Source organism: Rhineura floridana, chromosome 22 (assembly GCF_030035675.1).
Source record: "Rhineura floridana isolate rRhiFlo1 chromosome 22, rRhiFlo1.hap2, whole genome shotgun sequence".
Classification (NCBI taxonomy): domain Eukaryota; kingdom Metazoa; phylum Chordata; class Lepidosauria; order Squamata; family Rhineuridae; genus Rhineura; species Rhineura floridana.
In genome coordinates this window covers 8,232,887-8,256,577 of record NC_084501.1, presented here as the reverse complement: position 1 = coordinate 8,256,577, position 23,691 = coordinate 8,232,887, and the positions used below count along the sequence as shown (strand labels likewise).

The 23,691-nt window shown below is 45.7% G+C and overlaps 1 protein-coding gene across 2 annotated transcripts in view; it reads left to right on the top strand.

Annotated features, from left to right (window-relative positions):
• The window catches only part of CAPN1 (calpain 1), a 60,215-nt gene that overhangs the window by 28,767 nt on the left and 7,757 nt on the right, over window positions 1-23,691 (top strand). Inside the window, exons 5-18 of one of the 2 annotated variants that reach the window (XM_061606856.1) lie at window positions 884-1,017; window positions 2,118-2,286; window positions 4,810-4,893; window positions 6,947-7,032; window positions 11,363-11,437; window positions 12,327-12,487; window positions 15,862-16,037; window positions 16,132-16,143; window positions 16,777-16,988; window positions 18,526-18,565; window positions 20,524-20,589; window positions 21,753-21,810; window positions 23,131-23,195; window positions 23,529-23,597. In XM_061606856.1, the coding sequence (XP_061462840.1) occupies window positions 884-1,017; window positions 2,118-2,286; window positions 4,810-4,893; window positions 6,947-7,032; window positions 11,363-11,437; window positions 12,327-12,487; window positions 15,862-16,037; window positions 16,132-16,143; window positions 16,777-16,988; window positions 18,526-18,565; window positions 20,524-20,589; window positions 21,753-21,810; window positions 23,131-23,195; window positions 23,529-23,597 (1,407 nt within the window). The remainder of the gene's footprint in view (window positions 1-883; window positions 1,018-2,117; window positions 2,287-4,809; window positions 4,894-6,946; window positions 7,033-11,362; window positions 11,438-12,326; window positions 12,488-15,861; window positions 16,038-16,131; window positions 16,144-16,776; window positions 16,989-18,525; window positions 18,566-20,523; window positions 20,590-21,752; window positions 21,811-23,130; window positions 23,196-23,528; window positions 23,598-23,691) is intronic. The other variant, XM_061606857.1, reaches the window with a different exon arrangement.

The window sequence follows — 23,691 nt, the reverse complement described above, 5'->3', positions numbered from 1 at the left end:
CCACCCCACCCAACGCGTTCCTCGGTCTGTTGCCAGCAGAGATAACTTTGCTGCCTGTTTTAGCCTTCCACACCTGAAGACTCCACCCTGGTCTGGAATCTGCCCTCGCAGGTGATGATTCGCCTTGGCATTTCAAGGCTGCTCATTTGCAACTCGGGGTGGCAAGGGCGCGGTGCTCAGCGGGGAAGGAAAATGCCCCATGCCTCCCATTCATAGCACAGCCTGGTGTTTGTTCAGCCTGTTGGTTTGTGCCTGCAGGTAAATAGCCATGGCTTGCCTAATGAATCAAAGTTAGAATGCCAGCCTCTTCACCTTGGAACATGTGGCCTAATAAAGACTCTTTGAGGACACACAGAGCACTACCACCAACGACAGACAAACGTGCCAGCTTTGGCCTTTTCCAGTCTTAAATTTCAGTTCTCCACATTTCTGCAGCAATTTGGGATTTTTAAAAATAAATCCTCATGAAAATTTGTCACTGTTTTGGTGAGGATTTCTCTAAAACATTTTTATATGCTGTGTTGACTAATATACACATTTTTGCAAGCATTTTCCCTTGATATAATTCATTTTTGTATATTGTTTTCATGAAAGTATGCATGTTTATGCGCACTTTCCCCCTGATACGATGCATCACAAAATTAAGATCAATGCAGATTTTGAAGGATAATTGTATTTCGGCTCACATATTGCTTTGAGAAGTGCAAATTAGGTAGGTTTTTGTTTAAAATGCCAATAAAATCCATTTTCTTCCCCATTCCTAACCACACTGAGTCATGAATGGCACGTGTTGGCATGCAGGAGGGCCCAGGTTCAATCCCTGGCACCTCCAGTTTAAATGGATTCACCTTTGTCCTCTCCTGTCTTCTTGTGTTTGGTGCAGATCTGGCAATTTGGCGAGTGGGTCGACGTAGTGGTGGATGACCTCCTCCCAACCAAAGATGGCAAGCTGGTCTTCGTCCACTCTGCAGAAGGCAATGAATTCTGGAGTGCCCTGCTTGAGAAGGCTTATGCCAAGTAAGTTTCTTATTTCTTGGGTGGGTTGGGGGAGGGAGCGGGCAGAGGGAGGTTAAAGAGTTGGCCTTGCTTGTAGGAAGACTTGGGTTTGTCCCCCCTCTGCTAGGAGCTGTCTCCATCGCCTTGGGCAAGTCGCTGCCTTCTGGCCTCGGTCTTCCCATTTGTAAAATGGGAATAAACCGTTGTTGTTGTTGTCAATTAGATTTGTGAGTTGCTTGTTACCCAAAGGTCTCCAAGCAGCTTACAACACTGCTAAAAACATAAATAAATATATCATACTTTGGACAGATAATGAGAAGACATTATTCACTAGAAAATACAATAATGCTGGGAAAAACAGAAGGGAGTAGAAAAAGAGGAAACCAAACGAGATGGATTGATTCCATAAAGGAAGCCACAGATCTGAACTTACAAGATCTGAACAGGGTGGTTTGTAACAAATGGTATTGGAGGTTGCTGATTCATAGGGTCGCCATAAGTCATAATCGACTTGAAGGCATATAACAACAGCAACCATCAAAGCAGAACAGCAGCCACAGGAAGCTTTGGCAGCACACAAGTAGCAAACAGTCCGTCTATCTGTCTTAGTCTGTCAAAAGCCTGGGGAAAAAAGTTAAATCTTTGGTGCCAAAAAGATGTCAATGAAGGCTCCCGTCAGGCCTCGCTAGGGAGCACATTCCTCGGATGGGGAGCCACAGCTGAAAAGGCCCTCTCCCTTGTCCCCACCCTTTAGAGGGGTGGGGAGACCTGGAAAAGGGCCTCAGAAGAAGGTCTGGATAGGTTCGTATTGAGAGAGCCATTCCAGAAGATATTGGGGTCCTGAACCATAAAGAGCTTTATAAGTCGTTTTCCAGTTGGTTCATAGATTTGGAAGGAGCTTGGATTCATAGATTTGGGGAAGGGCTGTAGCTCAGTGGCAGAGCATCTGCCTTCCATGCGCAAGGTCCCATGTTCAGTCCTCAGTGGCATCTCCAGGTAGGGCTAGGAGAGAGACCCTGCTTGAAACCCTGGAGAGCCGCTGCCGGTCAGAGTAGACAGTACTGAGTTAGATGGAGCAGTGAGTCTCCTGTGTCCCTGATGGCCTACTGCTTCTGCCTCAGGGTGAATGGCTGTTACGAGGCTCTGTCTGGAGGGAGCACCTCGGAAGGGTTTGAAGATTTCACCGGAGGTGTCACTGAATGGTACGACCTCCGGAAGCCGCCCAGCGACCTCTTCCAGATCATCTTGAAGGCCCTGGAGAGGGGGTCCCTCATGGGTTGCTCTATCGATGTGAGTACGTGCGTTGGCCACTTCGTCCTGTTCCAACAAAGGTCAAACCTTAAAGCGGTATCACGCCACTTTAAGCAGTCGTGGCTTCCCCGCAAAGAATCCTGGGAAGTGTAGTTGGTTAAGGAGCGCTGAGAGTTGTCAGGAGACCCCTCTTCCCCTGACAGAGCTACAGTTCCCCAAGTGGCTTAACAGTCAATCCCTCTGATTTATCCCCCCCCTTCCCATCACCTCCACAACTTGCAGTGGCCCAGCTACAGATGCCGCACTTCCTCATAATGCTGCGCATCACAGGCCATGCACAGAGTGTAGAATTAGTTTCAGGGGAAGGGCCGTGGCTCTGTGGCGGGGCACCTGCTTTGAATGCAGACGGTCCCAGGGTCAATCCCCGATGGCGGTTCCCGACAGGACGGAGAAAGACCCCTGGTCTGAGGTCCCCTCTGCACGATACGTTTAAAGCAGTATCAGACCACTTTAAGCAGTCGTGGCTTCCCCGCAAAGAATCCTGGGAAGTGTAGTTGGTTAAGGAGCGCTGAGAGTTGTCAGGAGACCCCTCTTCCCCTGACAGAGCTACAGTTCCCCAAGTGGCTTAACAGTCAATCCCTCTTCCCAGAAAACTCCCGGAATTGCAGCTCTGCAAGGGGAACGAGGGAATCGTCTAACAACTCTCAGTAAAAACTACAGTTTGTTTTATTTATTTATTTATTTATTTATTTAAAATATTTCTATCCCGCCTTTCTACCCTACAATAGGGCACTCAGGGCGGCGTACAATAAAATCACACGCATACGCAATACAACTGTAGACGATAAAAACACAAAACATTACAGTAAATTAAAATACATAAAGTACAATTAAAATACATAAAATACAATGTGCACATATATACATACCGACAGACAGACAGACAGACAGCTCCCAGGATTCTTTAGGGGGATGTTTGTGTAATGAAACGTTGTTGTTGTTTTTAAAAAAGTGTTTTCAAGATCAAGTGGTTATCTTATCCTCCCTTGAAAAGCACATAGAGGCTGAAGCAGGGAGTTGGAAGAGTGACGTTCTTTCCCACTCTCTCTTTCAGCTCTATGTGATTTTCAAGGTTCAAATTAAGGCCGCATTCACACCATACATTTATTCCACTATTCCATTTTAAACAGTTGTGGCTTCCCCCTAAGAATCCTGGGAACTGTAGTTTGTGAAGGGTGCTGAGAGTTGTTAGGAGACTCCTATTCCCCTCGTAGAGCTACAGTTCCCAGAGTAGTTAAACAATCAATCCCTCTTCCCAGGGAGCTCTGCAAATTTATTTGGACTATTTATAAACTAAATAGACTATTTTAATTTCACCTATATACTTCTTAATACATAAAAATATCTCTAAGCGGTTACCCAAATCTAAAACAGATAACTGAAACCATAAATGTTATAAAAATACACAATGTCACATATACAAATATTACATTAATACCAATTACTCATAAATATAACAAATATCAATTCCTTCTCCTTTTAATCACACCTCGCCTCTCAGCCATTACCAGCAATTACATAGCATAATACAATTATAATGAATTCACATTTATAATTTCACATGTTATGGTTGAATTACAGTTTTCTGAATTTGTATAAATAGGGAAAAGTCATAGAAGGGAAAGGCTGACATATAACTGTTACCTGATAAAAAAAGAAGAAAAAATAATAGATAACTATATATATTAAGACCCTCCGTGGCGCAGAGTGGTAAGCGGCGGTAACGCAGCCGAAGCTCTGCTCACGGCTGGAGTTTGATTCCAACGGAAGGAGGAAGTCGAATCTCCGGTAAAAGGGGTCGAGGTCTACTCAGCCTTCCATCCATCCGTGGTCGGTAAAATGAGTACCCGGCATATGCTGGGGGGTAAAGAAAGGCCGGGGAAGGAACTGGCAATCCCACCCCATATATACGGTCTGCCTAGTAAACGTCACAAGACGTCACCCTAAGAGTCGGAAACGACTCGCACTACAAGTGCGGGGACACCTTTACCTTTATATATATTTACTGTACAGTATTTCAATTTTCTATAGGTTGCAGATATTTATAGCAGCCTCTGATGGAGGGTATAGCATTTAATTATTTCATTCATACCCCGCCTTTCTTTCGCCATGGAACCCAAGGCAGCATATATGTGGTTCCCAGGCAGTCTCCCATCCAGGCCCTGACCAGACCTGCTTAGTTTCAGCAAGGTGGTGGCTTCATGTGCCTTCAGACCATAGCCTGGGGCCTTTTCTGTATTTCTGTATTATTAACATAAGAAATAAAAGTATACCACGCTGTATAGAAGGTTGCTTGGTTTCCTGCACCTCTAAGCAATCTGACTTCATACCTTCGCTTGTCTGCTGTCCCCAGCTTCCAGGCAGTTAGTTCTGCGCAATGAAGCCAAATTCAGATTTTCCAGCGATTTTCTGAAAGACTGAGAAAGAGAAGCAAATCTTGGGTTTTAAAAGTGAGGCCTTTGGAAGGTGTAACTTAGATTCTTCTTCTACCCTCAATTCCAGATCACCAGCGCTTTTGACATGGAGGCTGTCACTTTCAAAAAACTGGTGAAAGGCCATGCCTATTCCGTCACTGGAGCTGAGCAGGTGAACGTTGCATTTCTACTATTCAATGCTCATTTCTTTTGTTTTACTCTTATTTACAGCATTCATATCCCTGACATTTTAGCCAAAAAGGGTCTCAGGTTGGCTTATAGAAATCAATTTTTAAGACAGTTCCTGTGCTCAGGCTCACAATCTAAAAAGACATGACACATAAGGAAAAAGGAATGAGAGGGAGGAGGGAAAAGCAAGACTCAGGTACAAGTTCCGAAAGTGACAGCTGATTTCAGTGGCAGTTCTGGCTGTCTTGCCCTTAATAAAGAACAGCCCTTCCCTCCCCAGAAACATTCTTCTCATCTAGATTAGATACAGTAGCATGGTTCCATGGATAGTTCTTTATCCCAGGGAGTTTATAAAAGGGCTAAGAAACCCTTTTCGGCATGAGGGCCGCATTCCCTCATGGGCAAACGTCTGGGGGCCGCATGCCAGTGATGGATGGCACCAGAGGCAAAAGCAGGCAGAGAAAAGGAAGCAGCTCTTACCTTTGTACATTAGGCTGCATTCCAGCCACTCAAAAGGCAGACGTTTCTGTACACACTCACACACCTCGCTGCATCCTCCACGCAGGCAGTCACCCAGTGATCAGGGGTCAAGGACACATTCCAGCCAGGCAAAAGCACTTGAGGGAGGCACAGAGCAGGGCAGGTGAGGGCGTGGCCTCAGGAGAGTTCCGAGGCCTAGAGGGCCACATTCGGCCCCCAAGCCTGAGGTTGCCCTCCCATGGTTTAGAATCACAAAATACATAAAAGTGAAAGGAGGAGGGGATGATGAAGCACTTTGTCGAAGGACCTGTGAGACTGTTTTTTTGTTGGAAGTGTGGCAAGAACTACTTCTGTGGTTCTCTTTGCATTTCTAAGGGGAGATAGAGAGAGGGTCCTCCAGTTGGCTAGGCTGCCTATCCTTATCTGTGCTCCTCTGACTGCCTTCCTTCTTCCATCCTCGCCTTCCTTTGAATTCTAGGACCAGCCGAAAGAGAGCAAACGTCTTCCGTTTGCGTCTCTCTCCTCTAACATGGGGGCAATGACCAAGCCTGGCCATTCCGGCCCCCAACTTAGTTGGTTAGTTAGAACTGGAGCCTTTCCTATCAAGTATGTATTTCTTTTAATAAAGTGGTCTTTTCTCATTTTACTAAGTCTAAAGTCTCAGTGATTCCAAGCGAGGCAAGGCAAGCTTGCTTTCTCTCACACACTCACTCTGCTCAGAAGTGGTGAGCGACCTACGCTCAGCTAAACTCTGCTGATTTTACCAACACGCCCAACAGTTTTTCGGGAGTGTTAACTGGTAACGTGACACACTTTGGCTGTGCGCACACTCGTCGCCTACGGCGAAGCGTTTCCTTGGCCACACCTGGAGCTGCTCCCACTGGGTTTACAGGGGGAAAAAGGGTAGCGATTGACTGGTATTGTGTGCCCCCGTTTTCAGAAAAGAGAGGTGGATCCGGCAGAACAGTAACTGTGTCTCCACCGTTTGTCACTTCTTCTGAGCCAAACAAGTGTTTGATTTTTTTAAAATTAATACAGACTGAATTAACACAATTTAACAACAGCCCACCCTCACCCTTCAGACTGTTGTGTTCTAACCAACCCAACAGGGCTGGCAGCGTAACATACCATTCTGTGGCACATTCTCTACACTTAAGAGAGGGCATCAAGCAGGCCTGGGAACCTTTGGGAAGAGTCCCGAGGGCCATACAGAAGGGCCTGGAGAGCTGCATTTGGTCTCCGGGCCTGAGGTTTTCCACTGTGGTCATAAAGGGAAACTCTCTAAATCCAGGGGGGGAAACCAGACGAAAGATGTGAGGATCATCTGTGTAGAAAAGTTTGAAACGAGAGAGATTGCCAGATAAAACGAAAAAGAAGTTCTTTTTCCACAGAAGCCATCATTTACCTATGGAATTTACTGCTACTGGGAAGCCATTCAGGCGTCTTTTTAAGAAAAGGACTGGCTCAATACATGCTCAAGCACAACCTTGCTGTTTCCTTCCTCTGTTACGCAGTATCTCTAGCAGGCATCTCTTATACTCTCTGTGCTCCCACAGGTCAACTACCGAGGGCAGAAGGTCAGTCTGATACGGATACGAAACCCCTGGGGAGAGGTGGAATGGACTGGAGCTTGGAGTGACAAGTAAGAAACAAACCCTTGAAGAGTTTTCCATGCGTGTTCCTAAAAGAGCCAGGCGGGGGGGGGGGGGAGGTGACAAGTGTGGCCATAGCAAAGGTTATAAACGTTCCCTCCCTCCCACAAGTAACATGTTTCATTCATTTCCATGGGGATCAGATTATCTGGGTTCCACTTCCAGTCCTCCTTTGTCATAGAGTGTGTCACAAAGCTGGAGACAGAAGGGCTATCTTCTCTGTCTACCATTTTCCCCCACTCTTCCTTCGAAGAACTCAGGGTGGTGTCAGGCCCAGGATGTGACTCAGGAACCAGACCAACGGCTGTAGTTAATTCGTGTTTTATTAGGGTAATGTCCAAACAAAGACTGTTTTCTCATGAAGCAATACAGGGATACAGGTCCTGCGGCATTGGGAGAAAGTTGACAGAGCAAGGGACTTCTTCCCGCCTGTTCTTTAAGAAGGGGCCAAACGGGCGCGCAATCTTTCGCTCCTCCTTAACTGCCCCTCAGGTACTGCCCGCCTTCCCCCCCTTCTCTCCTGTCTTTTCAGCTGTCTGCGTGTGTGCGGTGAGGGGGGAAGCATCACCCCCTCCTCTTCTGAAGTTTCCGATTCCAGGATGGGGGATAGGGGAGGGGCTGATGGTAAACTGCCTCCCCGCTTTTCCCCGCCCTCCCTCTTCCCCCTCTTGCTCTGAGCCTGAAAGAGGGGGAGGCGTGAGAATGTCCAGGGAGGGCTCAGGCTCCCCGTTGCTAAGCGACCTTATCACTGGCAGTTCCTCTGTTTCGTCTTCGCTCCAAAGGGGGGAAGTTCCTCCCCCTTCCCTCTGCCATCCATCCGAATACTCTTCTCCCAACTCTCCGGGATCCAGCTCCCCGGGATTGGGACCCCAGCTCTGCCTTCCGACAGGTGGTATACATGATCTTTCTGTCTTATCCTCAGAACAACCCTGTGAGGGAGGTTAAGTTGACAGGAACTGGCCCCATGGCCCCCTAGTAAGGTTTGTAGCCGAGTCAGGATTTAAACCCAGGACTCCCCATCTTAACATTCTAACTTACACACCACACTGGCTCTCGTTTGCTTTGCTGCCATGTTCTCTATAGGAAAAGCAGAGGTAGAAATTAGAGAGACGCAAGGTGCAGGCATTTGAAAAAAGAAGAGTTCTGTGTCCCACAGTTGGTGTGTGGAGGAAGTGAGTTTGCGAAGCGAAGGAGTAAATGGAAACAGGGTGTGTGTTGTGCTTAAAATCCAGAGTGAATCTTCCCTGCGACCGAGCTAGGAGAGTTGTTACAGCTAGCCCAGGTATGGGGAACCTTTGGCTGTCCAGATGTTGCTGGACTACAACTCCCATCATCCCTGGCTATTGGTAACGTGTTCTGGGGCTGATGAGAATTGTACTTCAATTGGGCTCCAGTGGGCTAGAGAAACACTCTGGCTCCTACATTTGCACAAGCAGTCGTTTCACTTTATCAAGCCCATCACTGATGAGCCAGTGCAATCCAGAGCATATGCCTCTACTTTTGAAGTGGAGCTAACAGAATAGATGACTCCACGTCAAATGCTCTAGGCCCTAGGGGAAGGCACTTTTCCCATCTCATGCTAGAGATGTTCAAGAAAAGAAATACGTTTTTGTTACAAAATAACCATTTTTAATTTTTCCTTTCATTTGTATTTCATTCATTTGGGGGAGGGGGGTCCCCCACTGATTTCAGTGAGAAGCCCAGGTACTCTTCTGCTGCTTGTAACTCTTGTGTATTCCATGCGTAGTGCATGAACATTTTTGGTCATTCTATAACCCTTGCAAAGCATTGGTCCTCCCAAATTTCAGAAAACTTGGGGAAAGATTCCCCATTTTACAGACAGTTAAATAAGCCACACATCATATAAGCTTCCAATTGATTTAAATAAGAGACCTCTCAAGTCTTCTTTTGCCTATAACTTTGGTGTTTTCTGTCCAAATAGAATGAGTTTTTTTAAAATATTCTGCCACCCCTCCAAAGGGATAAACTAGCCTAATTTCAGATAGATAAGACACATGATCCTTTTTTTGCAGACCCAATTTTATTTCTGTTCCTTTCACTCCTCTCTTTTCTTGCTCATTAACCTTTCCATGACCTATGCAGCCTGTTCCAGACTGTTTTTCATCCCAATAGAAAGGAATGAATCATTCTGAAGTCATTCATTTGGATTCCTATTTGTTTCCATTACTAAAACGAATGAGGTTAATTCTATTGCATACCATTATCTTTCCCCAGGGTCATTGGTAGGGATGTGCTAGAATTCCACCCAGTTCAGATTTGGTGCTGAATTTTTCATTAATTTGCTTATTCTCAACAGCTGAGGATTGGATTTTAATGTAACTACTTTCCATGGCTATTTTTGAAAATGGACTTTAAAAAAATATATATCCTGCATCTAAAACTTCAGTTGTAAGAATGATAATTTGTCAATATTTCCTTTTTTCAATATTGATATTTTCTACAAAATATCGATATTTTTAAAGGTAATATAGATACCTCCTTCAAAATATCTATATTGCCTTTTAAAATATGGATATTAATATCAATATTTTTTCTGAGCAAAAAAAACACAGGGATCAGTAAAAATAGAAGCTAACGGACAAAGAACGAACTCAGATCAACACTAGCCTGTTACATTGACAGAATGCTTTTGAACTGGCACCAGCCAACGGATCCCATCCCTAGTCACCAGCCGATTTGAACTGCAGCATCTTGGGGTTGTGGTGGATAGCTCAATGAAAACGTTGACTCAATATGCCTCTCAGTTGTGGATAAAGGCAGACTTCATGTTAGGGATCTTTAGGAAAGGGATCAAAATTAAAACTGTCCGTATCATAATGCCTTTCTACAAATCTGGTTGGCCACTGTGAGAACAGGATGCTGGACTAGATGGGCCACTGGCCTGATCCAGCAGGCTCTTCTGATGTTCTTACGTTATGTTATGTTCTTAAATCTGTGGTGTGACTGCAGTTGGAATACTGTGTACAGTTCTGGTCACCTCACCTCGAAAAAGATAATGTAGAGCTGGAAGGGGTTTAGAAAAGGGCAAACAAAATTATCAAGGGAATGGAACAACTCCCCTATGAAGAACCGTTGCAGCATGTGGGGCTTTTTAATTTAGAGAAAAGGTGAGTAGAAATGTATAAAATTGTGCAGGGCGTGGAGTGGATAGAGAAAAGCTTTACTCCCTCTCTCATAATACTAGAACTAATTTTGCCCATTGAAACTGAATGGTCAGAGATTCAGGACCCCAAAGAAAAGGAAGTCCTTCACACAGCACATAGCCCAACTATGACTAAAAGGGCCTTAGGCAAATTCATGGAGGATAAGGCTATCAATGGCTGTAGGCATATCACTGTACTGCAGTGCAAACAAGAGTACAAACAGCCAAATTACAAAACACAGCAGACAGTACATTATGCTGTAGGTACCAAAGACAATAAAGTAAAACACTGTAATACCAATGATGCAGTGCAAATGCTAGGTCCAAACCCAACCACAGTAACCACAAGCAGTGAGGAATAGTGCTACAATGACCTCTATTCCGAATTGTAAAAACTGTTTCTTCTTCAGATACCATTGCTTCTTGGTAGTAACATGCCCTAGTGCCTGTCATTTTGGTATTTTTTGCATTCCATTATACTGTATAGTGATTCTTTTTTTGCGTTTACTTTGTGGAACTTTCTCCTTTTAGGAAGTTTACTATCAATGGCTATAGTCATGAGGGCTATATTTTACCCCAGAGCCAGTATGCTTCTGAGTACCAGGCCACATTCACACTACATATTTATTCCACAATTATTCCACTTTAAACAGCCATGGCTTCCCCCAAGGAATCCTGGGAAGTGTAGTTTGTGAAGGAAGCTGAGAGCTATTAGGAGACTCCTGTTCTCCTGACAGAGCTCCAGCGGCCAGAGTGCTTTAACAGTCACACCTTCTTCCCACAGAATTCTGGGAATTGGAGCTCTCCTAACGGTCTCCTAACAACTCAATACCCTTCACAAACTACACTTCCCATGATTCTTTGAGGGAAGCCATGACTGTTTAAAGTGGAATAATTGTGGAATAAATGTATGGTGTGAATGTGGCCCCAGTCTGTAGGGATCAGGAGTGAGAGAAGGCTATTACACTCATGCCCCTGCTTGTGGGCTTCCCATAGGTAACTGGCTGGCCAATGTGGCGAAAGGGTGTTTGATTAGATAGGCCTTCCGGCTGGTCCAGCAGGGCTCTCATGAGCTGGCAGAAAGTTTTGTCATTTCCTGCCTGTTATAGTGCCTGTGTCTCTAACAGCCCCTGTTAATTTTTCTTCTTTTTTTACAGTTCTGGGGAGTGGAACGTAGTGAATCCATCTGTGGGACAACAGCTGAGAATTAAAATGGAAGATGGAGAATTCTGGTAGGCCTTAGGGATCGCATTTTTATAAACAGACGCGCACACACACGTGAATGAGCATGATGCATGCCTTAGTTACATCCTGTTTAGATTTTATTTTATTTATTTATTTAATTACATTTCTAGACCGCCCTATAGCGGTCTATAGTTTAGATTACTGTAACACGCTCTACGTGGGGCTGCCTTTGAAGACTGTTCGGAAACGTAAACTGGTACAAAGAGCTGCAGCCAGAGTGTTAACAGGGGCTGGTTACAGGGACCATACAACTCCCTTGTTACAACAGCTCCACTGGCTGCCAGTTTGTTTCCGGTCACAATTCAAAGTGCTGCTTTTGACCTATAAAGCTCTATACGGCCTAGGTCCAGGCTATTTGTCAGACCGTATCTCCCCATATGAGCCTGCCCAGGCGTTGAGATCCTCAGGATCTCAGTCCCAACACCTTCGCAAGCGCGATTGGTGGGGACCCGAGATAGGGCCTTCTCGGTGGCTGCCCCCAGGTTCTGGAACTCTCTTCCTAGGGAAGCACGAATGGCCCCTTCCTTGCTATCCTTCCGTTGGCAGGCAAAGACTTTTTTATTCCGACAGGCTTTTGGACTAGAAGATGTTTAAGATAGGGCCTCATAAGGTCTGTTGCATTGTTCTATGGTCCTATTCTTAATGTTTTAAATTGTCTTAGTATCTTAAGTGTATGTTTTATGGTTTTAATGTCACGAATAGTTTAATTCTATTTTAATTGTATATTTTTGTATGTTTTTTTACCTATGTGTAGTTTTTATTTGTCAGCCGCCCTGAGTTCCAGGTTTGGAAAAAGGGCGGGGTAAAAATAAAGATTTATTATTATTATTATTATTATTATTATTATCTGAAGTCGCTATGCTTTTCTCCCCATAGGATGTCCTTCCAAGACTTCCTCAGGGAGTTCAACCGCCTTGAGATTTGCAACCTCACGCCGGATGCGCTGAAGTCGCACAAGGTCCGAAAGTGGAACACAATGCTGTATGACGGGACCTGGCGGCGGGGGAGCACAGCTGGTGGCTGCAGGAATTTTCCAGGTAGCGTGTGTTGCGCATGATGTGATTACTTGCACCAGGGCAATGGTGGCTGGTGCCTGCTGGGACTGGTGGGGCGGAAAGCAAGGAAGCCCAACAGTAGGTGGAGCCAGAGCCAATGACTGGCTGAGCCAGAGCCAATGACAGGCAGAGCCAACTAATTCTAGTTCTGTCCCCATCCTCCTCCCTGCTGAGTGCTGCAAGGGCAAGACTGAGGAGGAAGAGGAATCTGACAGGTGGTGCCACCCCCTGGACAGGCAGGTGGCAGCTGTCTGGGGACAGACTGAAGTTGGTGGGGCTATGCGCTGTTTGCCCTAATGAACCAACTTTCACTGTACCAGCAGGAGGAGTATGTTCTAGTTCATACAGACAACAAATGCAAGACATAAAGCAGATAATGTGATGTGGAATTTTTATAATAAACTAATAAACTATATATTCTTTAGGAATATTGATGAATATTGAATATTGAAGTTATAATAACTCAAATTGTGACTCAAAGTTGAAAATCTCCTCTGTTAGTTTGTTTCTTTAATGTCACTTGCAAGGTCTCATCTTGTAATGTTCAGCAGCTAGGACAGCAAGACCCTGAAGATTAGATTTTGATATACAGGACCTTGCTAAAGCAGACTCAGTGTCTCCATCAGGTCAGGAAGGCCCAGCTTTGGACTGTATTACGTCAAAGAAGTGATGGGCTGGTATTAGAGTTTCTGACTATTATCTGATTGGCTAGTTTTAATGTAAGCAGCATCATAACTGTGTACAGTAGGGCCCCGCTTACTGGCATTCCGTTTTGCAGCATTCCGCTGATGCGGCGGCTTTCAATTCGGGGAAATTCCCAGTTTTAAAGCCGATTTTGCGACATTTTTGCGTGACGCGACCCATTATAGTCAGTGGGTTCTGCTTTACGGCGATTTCTGCTTTACGGCAGGGGCCTGGTCCCTAACCCGCCATATAAGCAGGGCCCTACTGTATTGATGATGTATAATTTTTGGATTGGAAGATGCTAATTTATTTGTCTTGGAGGGTATAAAATTGTGAACATCAGTGCCATGTGACAGAGCTCCATCAAACATCATGGGAAACTGACCACCTGTAAGTTTCCTTACTAAATAAAGGCCCACCTTAATGCTGCAAGCCTGTGTCTTCAAATTTCTGCAAGACCTCCAGTCCATTGGACCCCTATGTTCCCCATCAAATGCAGCTTTAAATAGCTAGCTAAGCTGTCAAGTCCTAACCCTTCTAAAATATGGTAGTTCTTCTCCATCTGTTGTTAATGGCACAAATGAGCTTGGACAGGTCTCCTGTGTAAAAATACAATAAAATATTGATGTGTTTAGAATCACAGAATCCTTGAGCAAAGTGGAATCGGTAGATGTAGAGCCCCGAGCAAATGAGGGCTGTTCTCCTGGAATATAGCAAGTTGGTCTTCTAAGCAACATGATAAACAATTTTTGGATTTCTGAGGTCATTCTGACATGGTATCGCTGCAAGAGACTTGACAAACCAAAGCTGAGCTGACTGCAAATGATATGGCAAACCTCTGCTTGGACTACACCACTGCAGACTGTGGGTGTGAAGGGAAGGGGCTTTCCATCTGGTTGACTGCTTTGTTTATTTATAAGGTGTAGCTTTGTCTTTTTTTTTTTTTAAGTTAATTAAAAAATAAAAATGAGTGTGCGTCAGTGAGAAGGCTAAGGCAGAACTCTCCTCCCTGAGATTTACTGAAGTGAAAGGGAGTTTGTCCTGCTCTGTGATGGGACAAGGGACGGTTGTAGGATGGGGATGTTCAGACTGGATACAAGGCAACGTGGGGCAGGCCCCAGGCCGTGCTCTGGGGAACACAGCGCTCTGAAGTTGCTTCAGCCAGGAGCAAGCGGAAACTGAGCACTTTCATGACAGCACCAGCAGTAGGTGCAGCCTAATTCTTGCCACCACCTATGGTGCAAGATGCTGCTTGACTTAAAGGGATCTGGCCCTCTCTAGTAACCTCTTACCGTGACAAAACAGGGAAGGCTCAAGTCTTCCAGGGTCTTCTGCAGTGGAGTTCTGAGAGAGTTGTAGTCCAACATCATCCAGAAGGGCACCAGGTTGGCTAACCCTGCCCTAGATTACTGGGTCTATTGTCAGGCTGCTCTTCCCATCAGGAGGTTGCAACTGAAATCCACCCACCTTGTAACTTAAAGGGCCCATTAATGGAAACAGAGAAAGGGTGAAAACAACAGCCGTGACCTTGGAGATGCTTCATGGCTAAACAAGAAAACTGAAACAGTTTTTATTTTTTTTTTAATAAAAACAAGTCTTCAGAAACAAGCCTTTTAAGTAGAGACCTTATCCCAGAATGCATCTGTGTTGGAGTTGCTTTTTAAATTTTTTTAAAGCTTTTTTAAAAGATGTTTTGTTTTAATATATTTTAAAGTCTGTTTTTAAGATGTATTAGAGTATTGTTAGTGTTTTGTTTGCCACTCTGGGCTCCTTTTCGGAGGAAGGGCAGGATATAAATGTAATAACAATAACACAAATGTTTATTTCATGTATGAATTGCCTCCCATGGGGCTTCCCAAAACGGTTTACGATGTAATAACATATGTAAAACAGCTACATATAGAAAAACAATTACAATTACATATATAAAAACAGTTACAATAATTGCATATATAAAAACTATAGACATATACAATTTAAGACAACAGATACAGACATAAAATTAGTTCAAGTCCAAGACAAATGCCAGTTGAGATAAAGATTTTAAACAGCTAGTTGAAAGAGGAATATCTTTAGCAAGCATTGAAAAAACAATAGAGAAGGTGCCTGTCTGGCATGAAGTGGGAGGGAGTGGGTAGGTGCCACCACACTAAATGCTCTGTACAATGTCCTAAATTCAAATATCCTGCCTAGCTGGTAAGCCCCTAGCAAATAAACGTCCCTGAGCAACTAAGAAAGCTCAGCTCTAAAGCCTTGCCAGTTCTGGGGGCACAGTGTTTGGACTCAATGCCCTTTCAGCCACTGTTGTTTCCAGATTGGGAGGGGAGGCAGCTTGGCCAAGATGCCCCCATTAGATGACACCCTCCCTGCCACTCTCACCACTGTCCATTGGCTTGCCCTCTCTCTCCAGATCCCATCCGCCCTACTGCCCAGGACGGGGAAGGTGAAGCAAGTGGCAGACGCTCCTCCTCCTCGCTCTTGTCACTGGAGAGGACAGGTAGCAAGAGTGTGGAGGAAGTGGAGCGGGGCCAGGGGGCACCTGGGGGCCAGCAGCGGGCCCTGGCAGGTGCCTGACAATGCCGACCCATGACGCCTGCCCCTCCCACCTGCTTTCAGCCCCTTCTTCTTGCTCAGGCCTGTCTCCTGACTGTCTCCCCCTTTTTCTTCTTCAGCGACATTCTGGATTAACCCCCAGTTTAAAATCCGCCTTGAAGAGGTAGACCACGACGACGACGAGGACAGGAGGGAACCGGGCTGCAGTTTCCTCCTGGCTCTGATGCAGAAGAACCGGCGCCGTGAGAGGCGCTTCGGCAAGGACATGGAGACCATTGGCTTTGCCGTCTATGAGGTAACGCCCAAGGGCTTAGGAAAGCTGCCCTTTGGGCTGGAGCTGCTCCCCTTCTGGAACTCAGTGCCTCTTCCCCTTTTATCTTCCTCTGCAGGTCCCTCGTGAGGTATGTAAACAAAAGGACAACCCCTGTGAGTACGGGAAGCACCTGCAAGGGTGTCTCCTGCCCTGTAAGGACCACAGGAAGCGAGCCAGGCCATATAGCTCAATTTTGTCTACCCTGACTGGCAGTCGCTGTCCAGGGTTTCAGACAGGGATCTCTCCCAACCCGATCTGGAGATGCTGGGGATTGAATCGGGAACCTTCTGCATGCAAGGCATGCGCTCCATTAGGGAGCTGCAGCTCTTCAGCTGAAAAGGAAACAAGGTTCCAGTCCTCATGACTCTATATAAAGGACTGGTTTAAAAGGATATAGGAATCAGTGTTCTACTGAGTAAGAGTGCTGGTCCTTCTAGCTCTACACTGTCTACACTGACTGGCAGCGGCTCTCCAGGATTTCAGGCAGGAGTCTTTCCCAGCCCTACCTGGAGATGCTATTGGGGATTGAACCTGGGATCTCCTTGCATGCAGATGCATTTATTTATTTGTTTGTTTCATTTCTGTCCAACCCTTAAGGGCTCCGGGGCTCCTTTGAGCTCCACTGAGCTTACAGCCCTTCGCCATTGCAAGTTTCCCAAGAGAGAGGTGTGGGCAGGTGAAGTGCTCCTTGAACCCCACACCATGCCTTCTCTTCTCTCAGTACAAGGGGCAGTCCGCGGTCCACCTGAAGCGCGACTTCTTCCTGTCGAACTCCTCGCGGGCCCGCTCCGAGCAGTTCATCAACCTGCGTGAGGTCAGCACCCGCTTCAAGCTGCCCCCGGGAGAGTATATCGTGGTGCCTTCCACCTTTGAGCCCAACAAAGAAGGGGACTTCGCGCTCCGGTTCTTCTCGGAGAACAGAGCGGGGGCAGTGTACGTCTTGCCAGTGCCCTTATTTCATTTTATTTTATTGGGAGGGGAGGGAAAACTGTTAAACATCGTTAAAACTGTTTGAAATGGGTTTCGGTGTGTTCTGTAGTGCCATCTAGTGGTGATGTCCAACTACGGCATACGCAGAGTAGACACTGTGAAATTGACATTCAGGTTATCAAAGGCTCTGTCACTCCCTAGCACTATAAAATCACTTTTTTTATTATTAACTGGATTTCTTGTGGTTAGGAAAGTAATGGGGAAATGTACTGACTGAAAAGTGTCAGGTGAATGAATGATTGACGGGAAGATGTATAAAGCAAATCAGGATGAATTCTCATTGCCATATAACCTCCCGCAAACAGATCAGAACGAATGCTTAAATCAAGACTGGAGTTCCCTGGGGAAAGGGACTGATAGTTAAACCGCTCTGGGAATTGTAACTCTGTGAGGGAAATCGGGTTCTCCTAACAACTCACAGCACCCTTCACAGACTACACTTCCCAGGATGCTTTGGGGGAAGCCATGACTGTTTAAAGTGGTATCAGAGTGCGTTAAATGTATGGTGCAGATGTGGGCCAGAGCTCTGTTGTTGTTGTTGTTGTTTATTTCTACCCCGCCTTCCGGCCAAAAGGCCCTCAAGGCAGCTTACAAAAAAATAAACGCAAATATAAAAATACATCAATAAAAACAATACAATTTACAAAAAGCAGCAGTTACAACTTCCAGTTAAAACATATTAACAAGGCGAAGCGATGTTGCTTCAGCAAGAGGTAGCCTTAGACTGACCCTTATTTAGGAGCGGCAGTTCCATCTCAGTCGTAAGCTCTGCCTTTTACGGAAAGGAGCCTCTTCAGTTAAAGAAGCCCAGCCTGCTTCCAAGTGATCTTTACTCCGATGGAGCAGGGGAGACTCTGGCCGTACTGATGGCTGTGCTCTGCCACCCTAGTCAGAGGCAGCATGTTTCTGAGAACCAGTTGCCGGAAGCCTCAGGAGGGGAGAGTGTTCTTGCACTCGGGTCCTGCTTGCGGGCTTCCCCCAGGCACCTGGTTAGCCACTGTGAGAACAGGATGCTGGACTAGATGGGCCACTGGCCTGATCCAGCAGGCTGCTCTTATGTGTTCTGTGATGGAGTCAAAAGTACAGCAATGTGACGTCCTCGGAGCAGAGGGGTACTGATACCACGAGTTTGTTTTGCGGGATCTGCTTCTGGGTGCGGCCCTGCTTGCAGTTCCCCATCTGACTCTGAGTCCTCAATCTCACCCCCTGAAGAAAGGGCGTCTGATCCCCACGGCCGTGAGGACACAGCCCTCCTTTCCCCCTGCTATACTCTGTTATCACATATGCCAGGCTTTGAAAACAAACTCCGATGTAAACCCTTGACTTTTAGCTCTTCCCATCCCGCCTCACTCCAGAAAAAAATCTTCACTTCAGAGTGCTTTATAATGTTTATTCTGCTATGCTTGCTAGCCTGTAGATTATTGCCTTGAGCAGTTTTGCATTTTCCTGAGTTTTTATTTTTATTTTTTCCCTTCTGCAGGGAAATGGATGATGAGATCCAGGCTAACCTCCCAGATGAGGTAGGAACCCACTGGTGGCCATCTGCTACTGGGAGAAAGGGCCAGATATAAATCTAATAAAATAAAAATAACTCTCCCTCTTTTCAGAGGGCTCCTTGCAGGAAATCTCAGTTTGTATTCTGGAGAAAATACGTAACACCTGCACTTGTACTAAAATTGGAACAATGAAGAATATTTGCTGTGTTTTCTGCTGAGAACATTCTAGTGCTCCAGGGTGCAGATCTAGCTGTCTCCCCCTGTGCTGCCTTTAACAACTTCCCAAATCCTCCACTCAAGACAGCTGCCTTGACCTTGCCTCTTGAGAGGGCTGCCTCTGATTGTGTGCTCTCTTCCTGCATTTGCAACAAGGCGAGTTGTGTGGCACTGTATGGCCTGGCTCAGCCTTGAATTTAACAGTGTGACTGGTAGCCACAGGTGAGCAGGAATCCCATGCAGGCGAGTGGATGGGCAGGTGGAAGAGGAATCATCACTCCATCCCTTCTCCACCAGCCTGCTTGGGAGAAAGCAATTTTTTTTACTAGCCGTCAAAGCGGCTAGTAGCCTATGTTTCTATTTTGTCTGTGGGGGAGGAGCCTCATCCACGGCCAGCATAGAAACACAAGCGGCTAGTAACTTTTGTGGGGCCTTATTTACAAAGCAGTCCTGACTACTGCTGTGCAGTCACCTTCAGTATTCCCTACTTACCTTTTCCTGCGTGACATCTGCTTTGCACAGCCATCCCAGGTATAGCATGGCTGCATATCACCCCAAACCTAGAGAATATCGGCGGCATTCAGCAGTAGTCATACTCAAAGCAGACCTACTGAACTTAATAGATATGACTCACTTAAGTTTATTAATTTCAGTGGGTCTGCTGTGAGTAGGACTTCGTAGTCCCTGATCAATTAACAGATACAAAAGAACAAAGAAAGTCAAGGTGCTGATTGAACATCATATACTTCTATAACATTGATATGAAAAGATTTAAAAGCAGGCAGCATGTGCAACATCACATCAACATATTCTGAAATACCTAGCTGTGGAAGATATATCCAGTCAGCAGCACTGGATATTTCTGAATACACTGATGTGATATTATAGGCGATGGGTTGTGTCCAATGTTAGTCCTACCCAGAAAAAGCACATTGAAATTAGTTGACCTAGGTTGGTCGTGTTGATTAATTTCAATGGGTCTGCTCTAAGTACTGTAGGACTAGCACTGAATGGGATCCTGTGTTGTGAAGCCACATGAGATTGGTTATCGTATATTCTGTTGGCCAAAGGGCACAGGCTTACGCTTTGCAAAGTTTTAAAATCTTTTCACATCTATGTTCTAGAAATACATGATGTCTATTTAGTACCTTGACTTTATTTGTTCTGTCGCTAATCAAATCAACCAATAAATCAAATCAAGCAGCTGTAAACATGGTCAGGGGGATTTTCTGTCGTAGAATCATAGAATAGTAGAGTTGGAAGGGGCCTCTAAGGCCATTGAGTCCAACCCCCTGCTCAGTGCAGGAATCCAAGTTAAAGCATCCCCGACAGATGGCTGTCCAGCTGCCTCTTGAATGCCTCCAGTGTTGGAGAGCCCACCACCTCCTGAGGTCATTGGTTCCATTGTCGTATGGCTCTAACAGTTAGGAAGTTTTTCCTGATGTTCAGTCGAAATCTGGCTTCCTTCAACTTGAGCCCATTATTCCGTGTCCTGCACTCTGGGATAATCGAGAAGAGTTCCTGGCCCTCCTCTGCGTGAAGTCCTTGAAGAGTGCTGTCATATCTCCCCTCAGTCCTCCCAAGGTTGAACATGCCCAGTTCTTTCCTCATAGGGTTTTGTTTCTAGTCCCCCGATTATTCTTGTTGCCCTCCTCTGCTTCTCTCCCTCTCAGGCTGCAAGATCCAAAAGTGTCAGCTTGTATAGAGCCTAACCTTGACCTATCTGTCTGATTCTCCCTCTTTCTCTCTCTCTCTCCCTTCCCCAGAAAGTGCTTTCAGAGGGTGAGATTGATGAGAACTTCAAGCAACTCTTTAAGCAGCTGGCTGGGGCGGTAAGTGTGTCAGATAAGGTTTGGTGGGGGAAGAGATTCAATTCATTTTGCATTTCAAAGTGAACGTACCTTCTACAAATTTTGCAATGCAGGTCTCCAGACAAGTATTATGTACAAACAGACACTTGCTAGAGGAAATTGTGCATTAAAGTGCACGTATTAGAGGAAATAACAGGAAAATGCATCATGTGAGGGAGCATTGCTTTGCAAAAATGTGTGTATTGGGGGAAAGTGCATACCAAATTCTATACAGATATTAGGAGAAATTCTCTCAAAAATGCTGAATTTTCATGAGGACTTAAAAAAATTACAAACTGATCTGGAAATGTGGAGAACCAAATTTAGGATTGGAAAAATGAGGATCTGAGGAAAACCAAAATGGGCAGATTTGCCCATCCCTAAGGCTGAGGTGGCAGTAGGGAGGCGAAGTTTTGTGATGGTGACAGCAGGATATAAACTTTGTGCCTAAACTTTTCCCCCCACTTGACAATTGCTGAAGGTCTTAGTAGACCACTTGATGGTTTTTCTGCCTGTTGTAGCAATTGTAATGCTCTGTGCTAGATGCTGTGCAATTTTTAATCGAGTCAAGGTTAACCCTGCTGATTCTAACTTTGCTGCTAATCCTCTGCACTCCTTTCAAGTGTCTCCTCCCCCTCTCACTTCCGGTCCGTCCTGCTAACCTTCCGAGGGGACCACTGCAGAACAGCAGACCAACCACTGCATCCATCCGCCATTCTTCACAGACATGCCACAGACCACTTGAATATACCTTGTGGACTGTTGATGGTCTGTGGACCACAGTTTGGGAAGCCCTGGCAGAAGCCGTCCTTCCCAACCTGAAATGTTTCAGATGTTTTAGGCTGCAATCCCAATAAGCCCCACTCAAGATTTCCCTAGTGCACCTGATTCCTGCTGAAAGTGGTGGTTTGTGGCGGTGGCAGCTGCAAACCTCGCTTGGCAGGGATCACCCTTTGCAGGCCAGCTTGAGCCTGGGCTGCAAAGGAAGACAAAGAAGTATCAGGAGCTCACTTAAGAACCAGCTTGATTTCAGGACTGTCCAGAGATCACCTCTTTAGAGGGGCTTAGGGTTGGGCTTAAAAATAACATTGAGTTGATTTTTTTTTTAAAACAAAAACTTTTCTTTTTCTTGCCCTTTCTTTCAGGATATGGAAATCAGTGTTCGTGAGCTGCAGACCATCCTCAACAGAATCATAGGGAAACGTAAGCACCAAGCCTAGCCCTCCCATCATCATTCTTTTTTTAATGAAATATTAAAATGGCAAAACATCTGTTGTGCACAAAGTTGGGGGGGGGCAGTGCAGAAGGATTTGTTGTACCCAGAAAAGTTGGGAAGATATAAAACAAATAAATAAATAAATAAAAATAGCTGCAACCCCACATAGAACTCATTAAAAAGGTAAAGGTGTCCCCGCACTTATCGTGCGAGTCGTTTCCAACTCTTAGGGTGACGTCTTGCGACATTTACTAGGCAGACCGTATATATGGGGTGGGATTGCCAGTTCCTCCCCCAGTCTGTCTTTACCCCCCAGCGTATGCCAGGTACTCATTTTTATTTTATTTATTTATTGTATTTATATACCGCCCCATAGCCAAAGCTCTCTGGGCGGTTTACAATAACTAAGGTCACTAGGCCATTAAACCAGGGTGGATGCAGGTAACCCTGTCATGTGGGAGCCAAAAACAGTTTAAAAGCAAACTGCTGTGCCTTATGACTCTGGCCAAATGTTGTAGCACTTCCACAATCCTTTCAAAGTCCAGAGAGAGACTTTTTCTCTCTCTCGGCTTACCACGTGGCCAGAGGTTCACACTTGCCCCTCCACGGGAGTGAACGGAAACCACTTATTTCTATGGGGGTGGCAAGGGTGCCCCTGGCAGTTCCAACATGTAGGGTGTGGCTCACGCTTTGATCCCTACTCTGTGAAAACGAGCAAGCCCCCTCCAATTGCCCCCCTTGCCCCAAGTGGACCTCGACCCCTTTTACCGGAGATTCGACTTCCTCCTTCCGTTGGAATCGAACTCCGGCCGTGAGCAGAGCTTCGGCTGCGTTACCGCCACTCACCACTCTGCACCACGGAAGGTCATCATAGAACTCATTACAGTAGCCTAAATGTGAAGTTTGTGGAGCATTAGTAACAGTGGCTAAGCTGCTATGGGAACCTCTGCGTGGGATAGGTGCTGAGCATTGTGTGATAACACCATGCAACAGTGAATAATTCAGTCCGTGTTGCCAAAGACTCTTGGCAACAAACCCATTGCCAGATTTCACAATGAAAAATGTCCAGTGGAGGCCAAAACCCACACCACTCTTCCACTTGTGTTTCTAACAGGCCTGTCACAATTCCAGGGTCTGTGACTTGGTGTTTCCCTTCACCACTGTTGATTGTTTCCTTGAATGGTTTCCGTCACCTTTTGTGCTGAGGAAGACAGCCATTTTTCTCCTATTGTCTCTGTGTGGTCTGCAGCCTCAGTACTCAGATCTTTAGAAAGATCTAAACATCCCTTCTTTGCATTAAACTGCAGATAAAGACCTTCGGACGAAAGGTTTCAGTTTGGAGTCCTGCAGGAGTATGGTGAACCTCATGGATGTATCCTGTTTCTTTTGTTCCTGGGGGTGTCTGTGTTACTGGATGCCTCCAGGTGGTCAGTAGTTTCCCAGCAGGCTCCAACACCCACCCACTGCCAGTCATGCCAGAGATTGCTTTGGAAGCTTTCCTTCGCTTCAAACTTGGTTTCAGAAACTGCAAAGTCCCCAGGGAGTGCAGGGCAGGGGAAAGGCAGTGAACCAGTTGCACACCTCTATAAATCTTGACCAAAGCTTTTGGGGTATGATGCTGGAAGGGGAGGTGGGGTGACGATGGAAGGAGGGAATTGTGACATCTCGACAGGAGTGTCTCCTTAATGGCTCCCTCCTTGATCAGAGAGACGGAAATGGGAAACTCGGATTGGTGGAATTCAACATCCTTTGGACCAAAATCAGGAACTATTTGGTAAGCACAGTTCCATCCTAGTCACTTATGGGTTAATACAAAGGAGTGGTAGTGAGGAAGCATCTGGTCCTTCAGATGTTGTTGGATTACAACT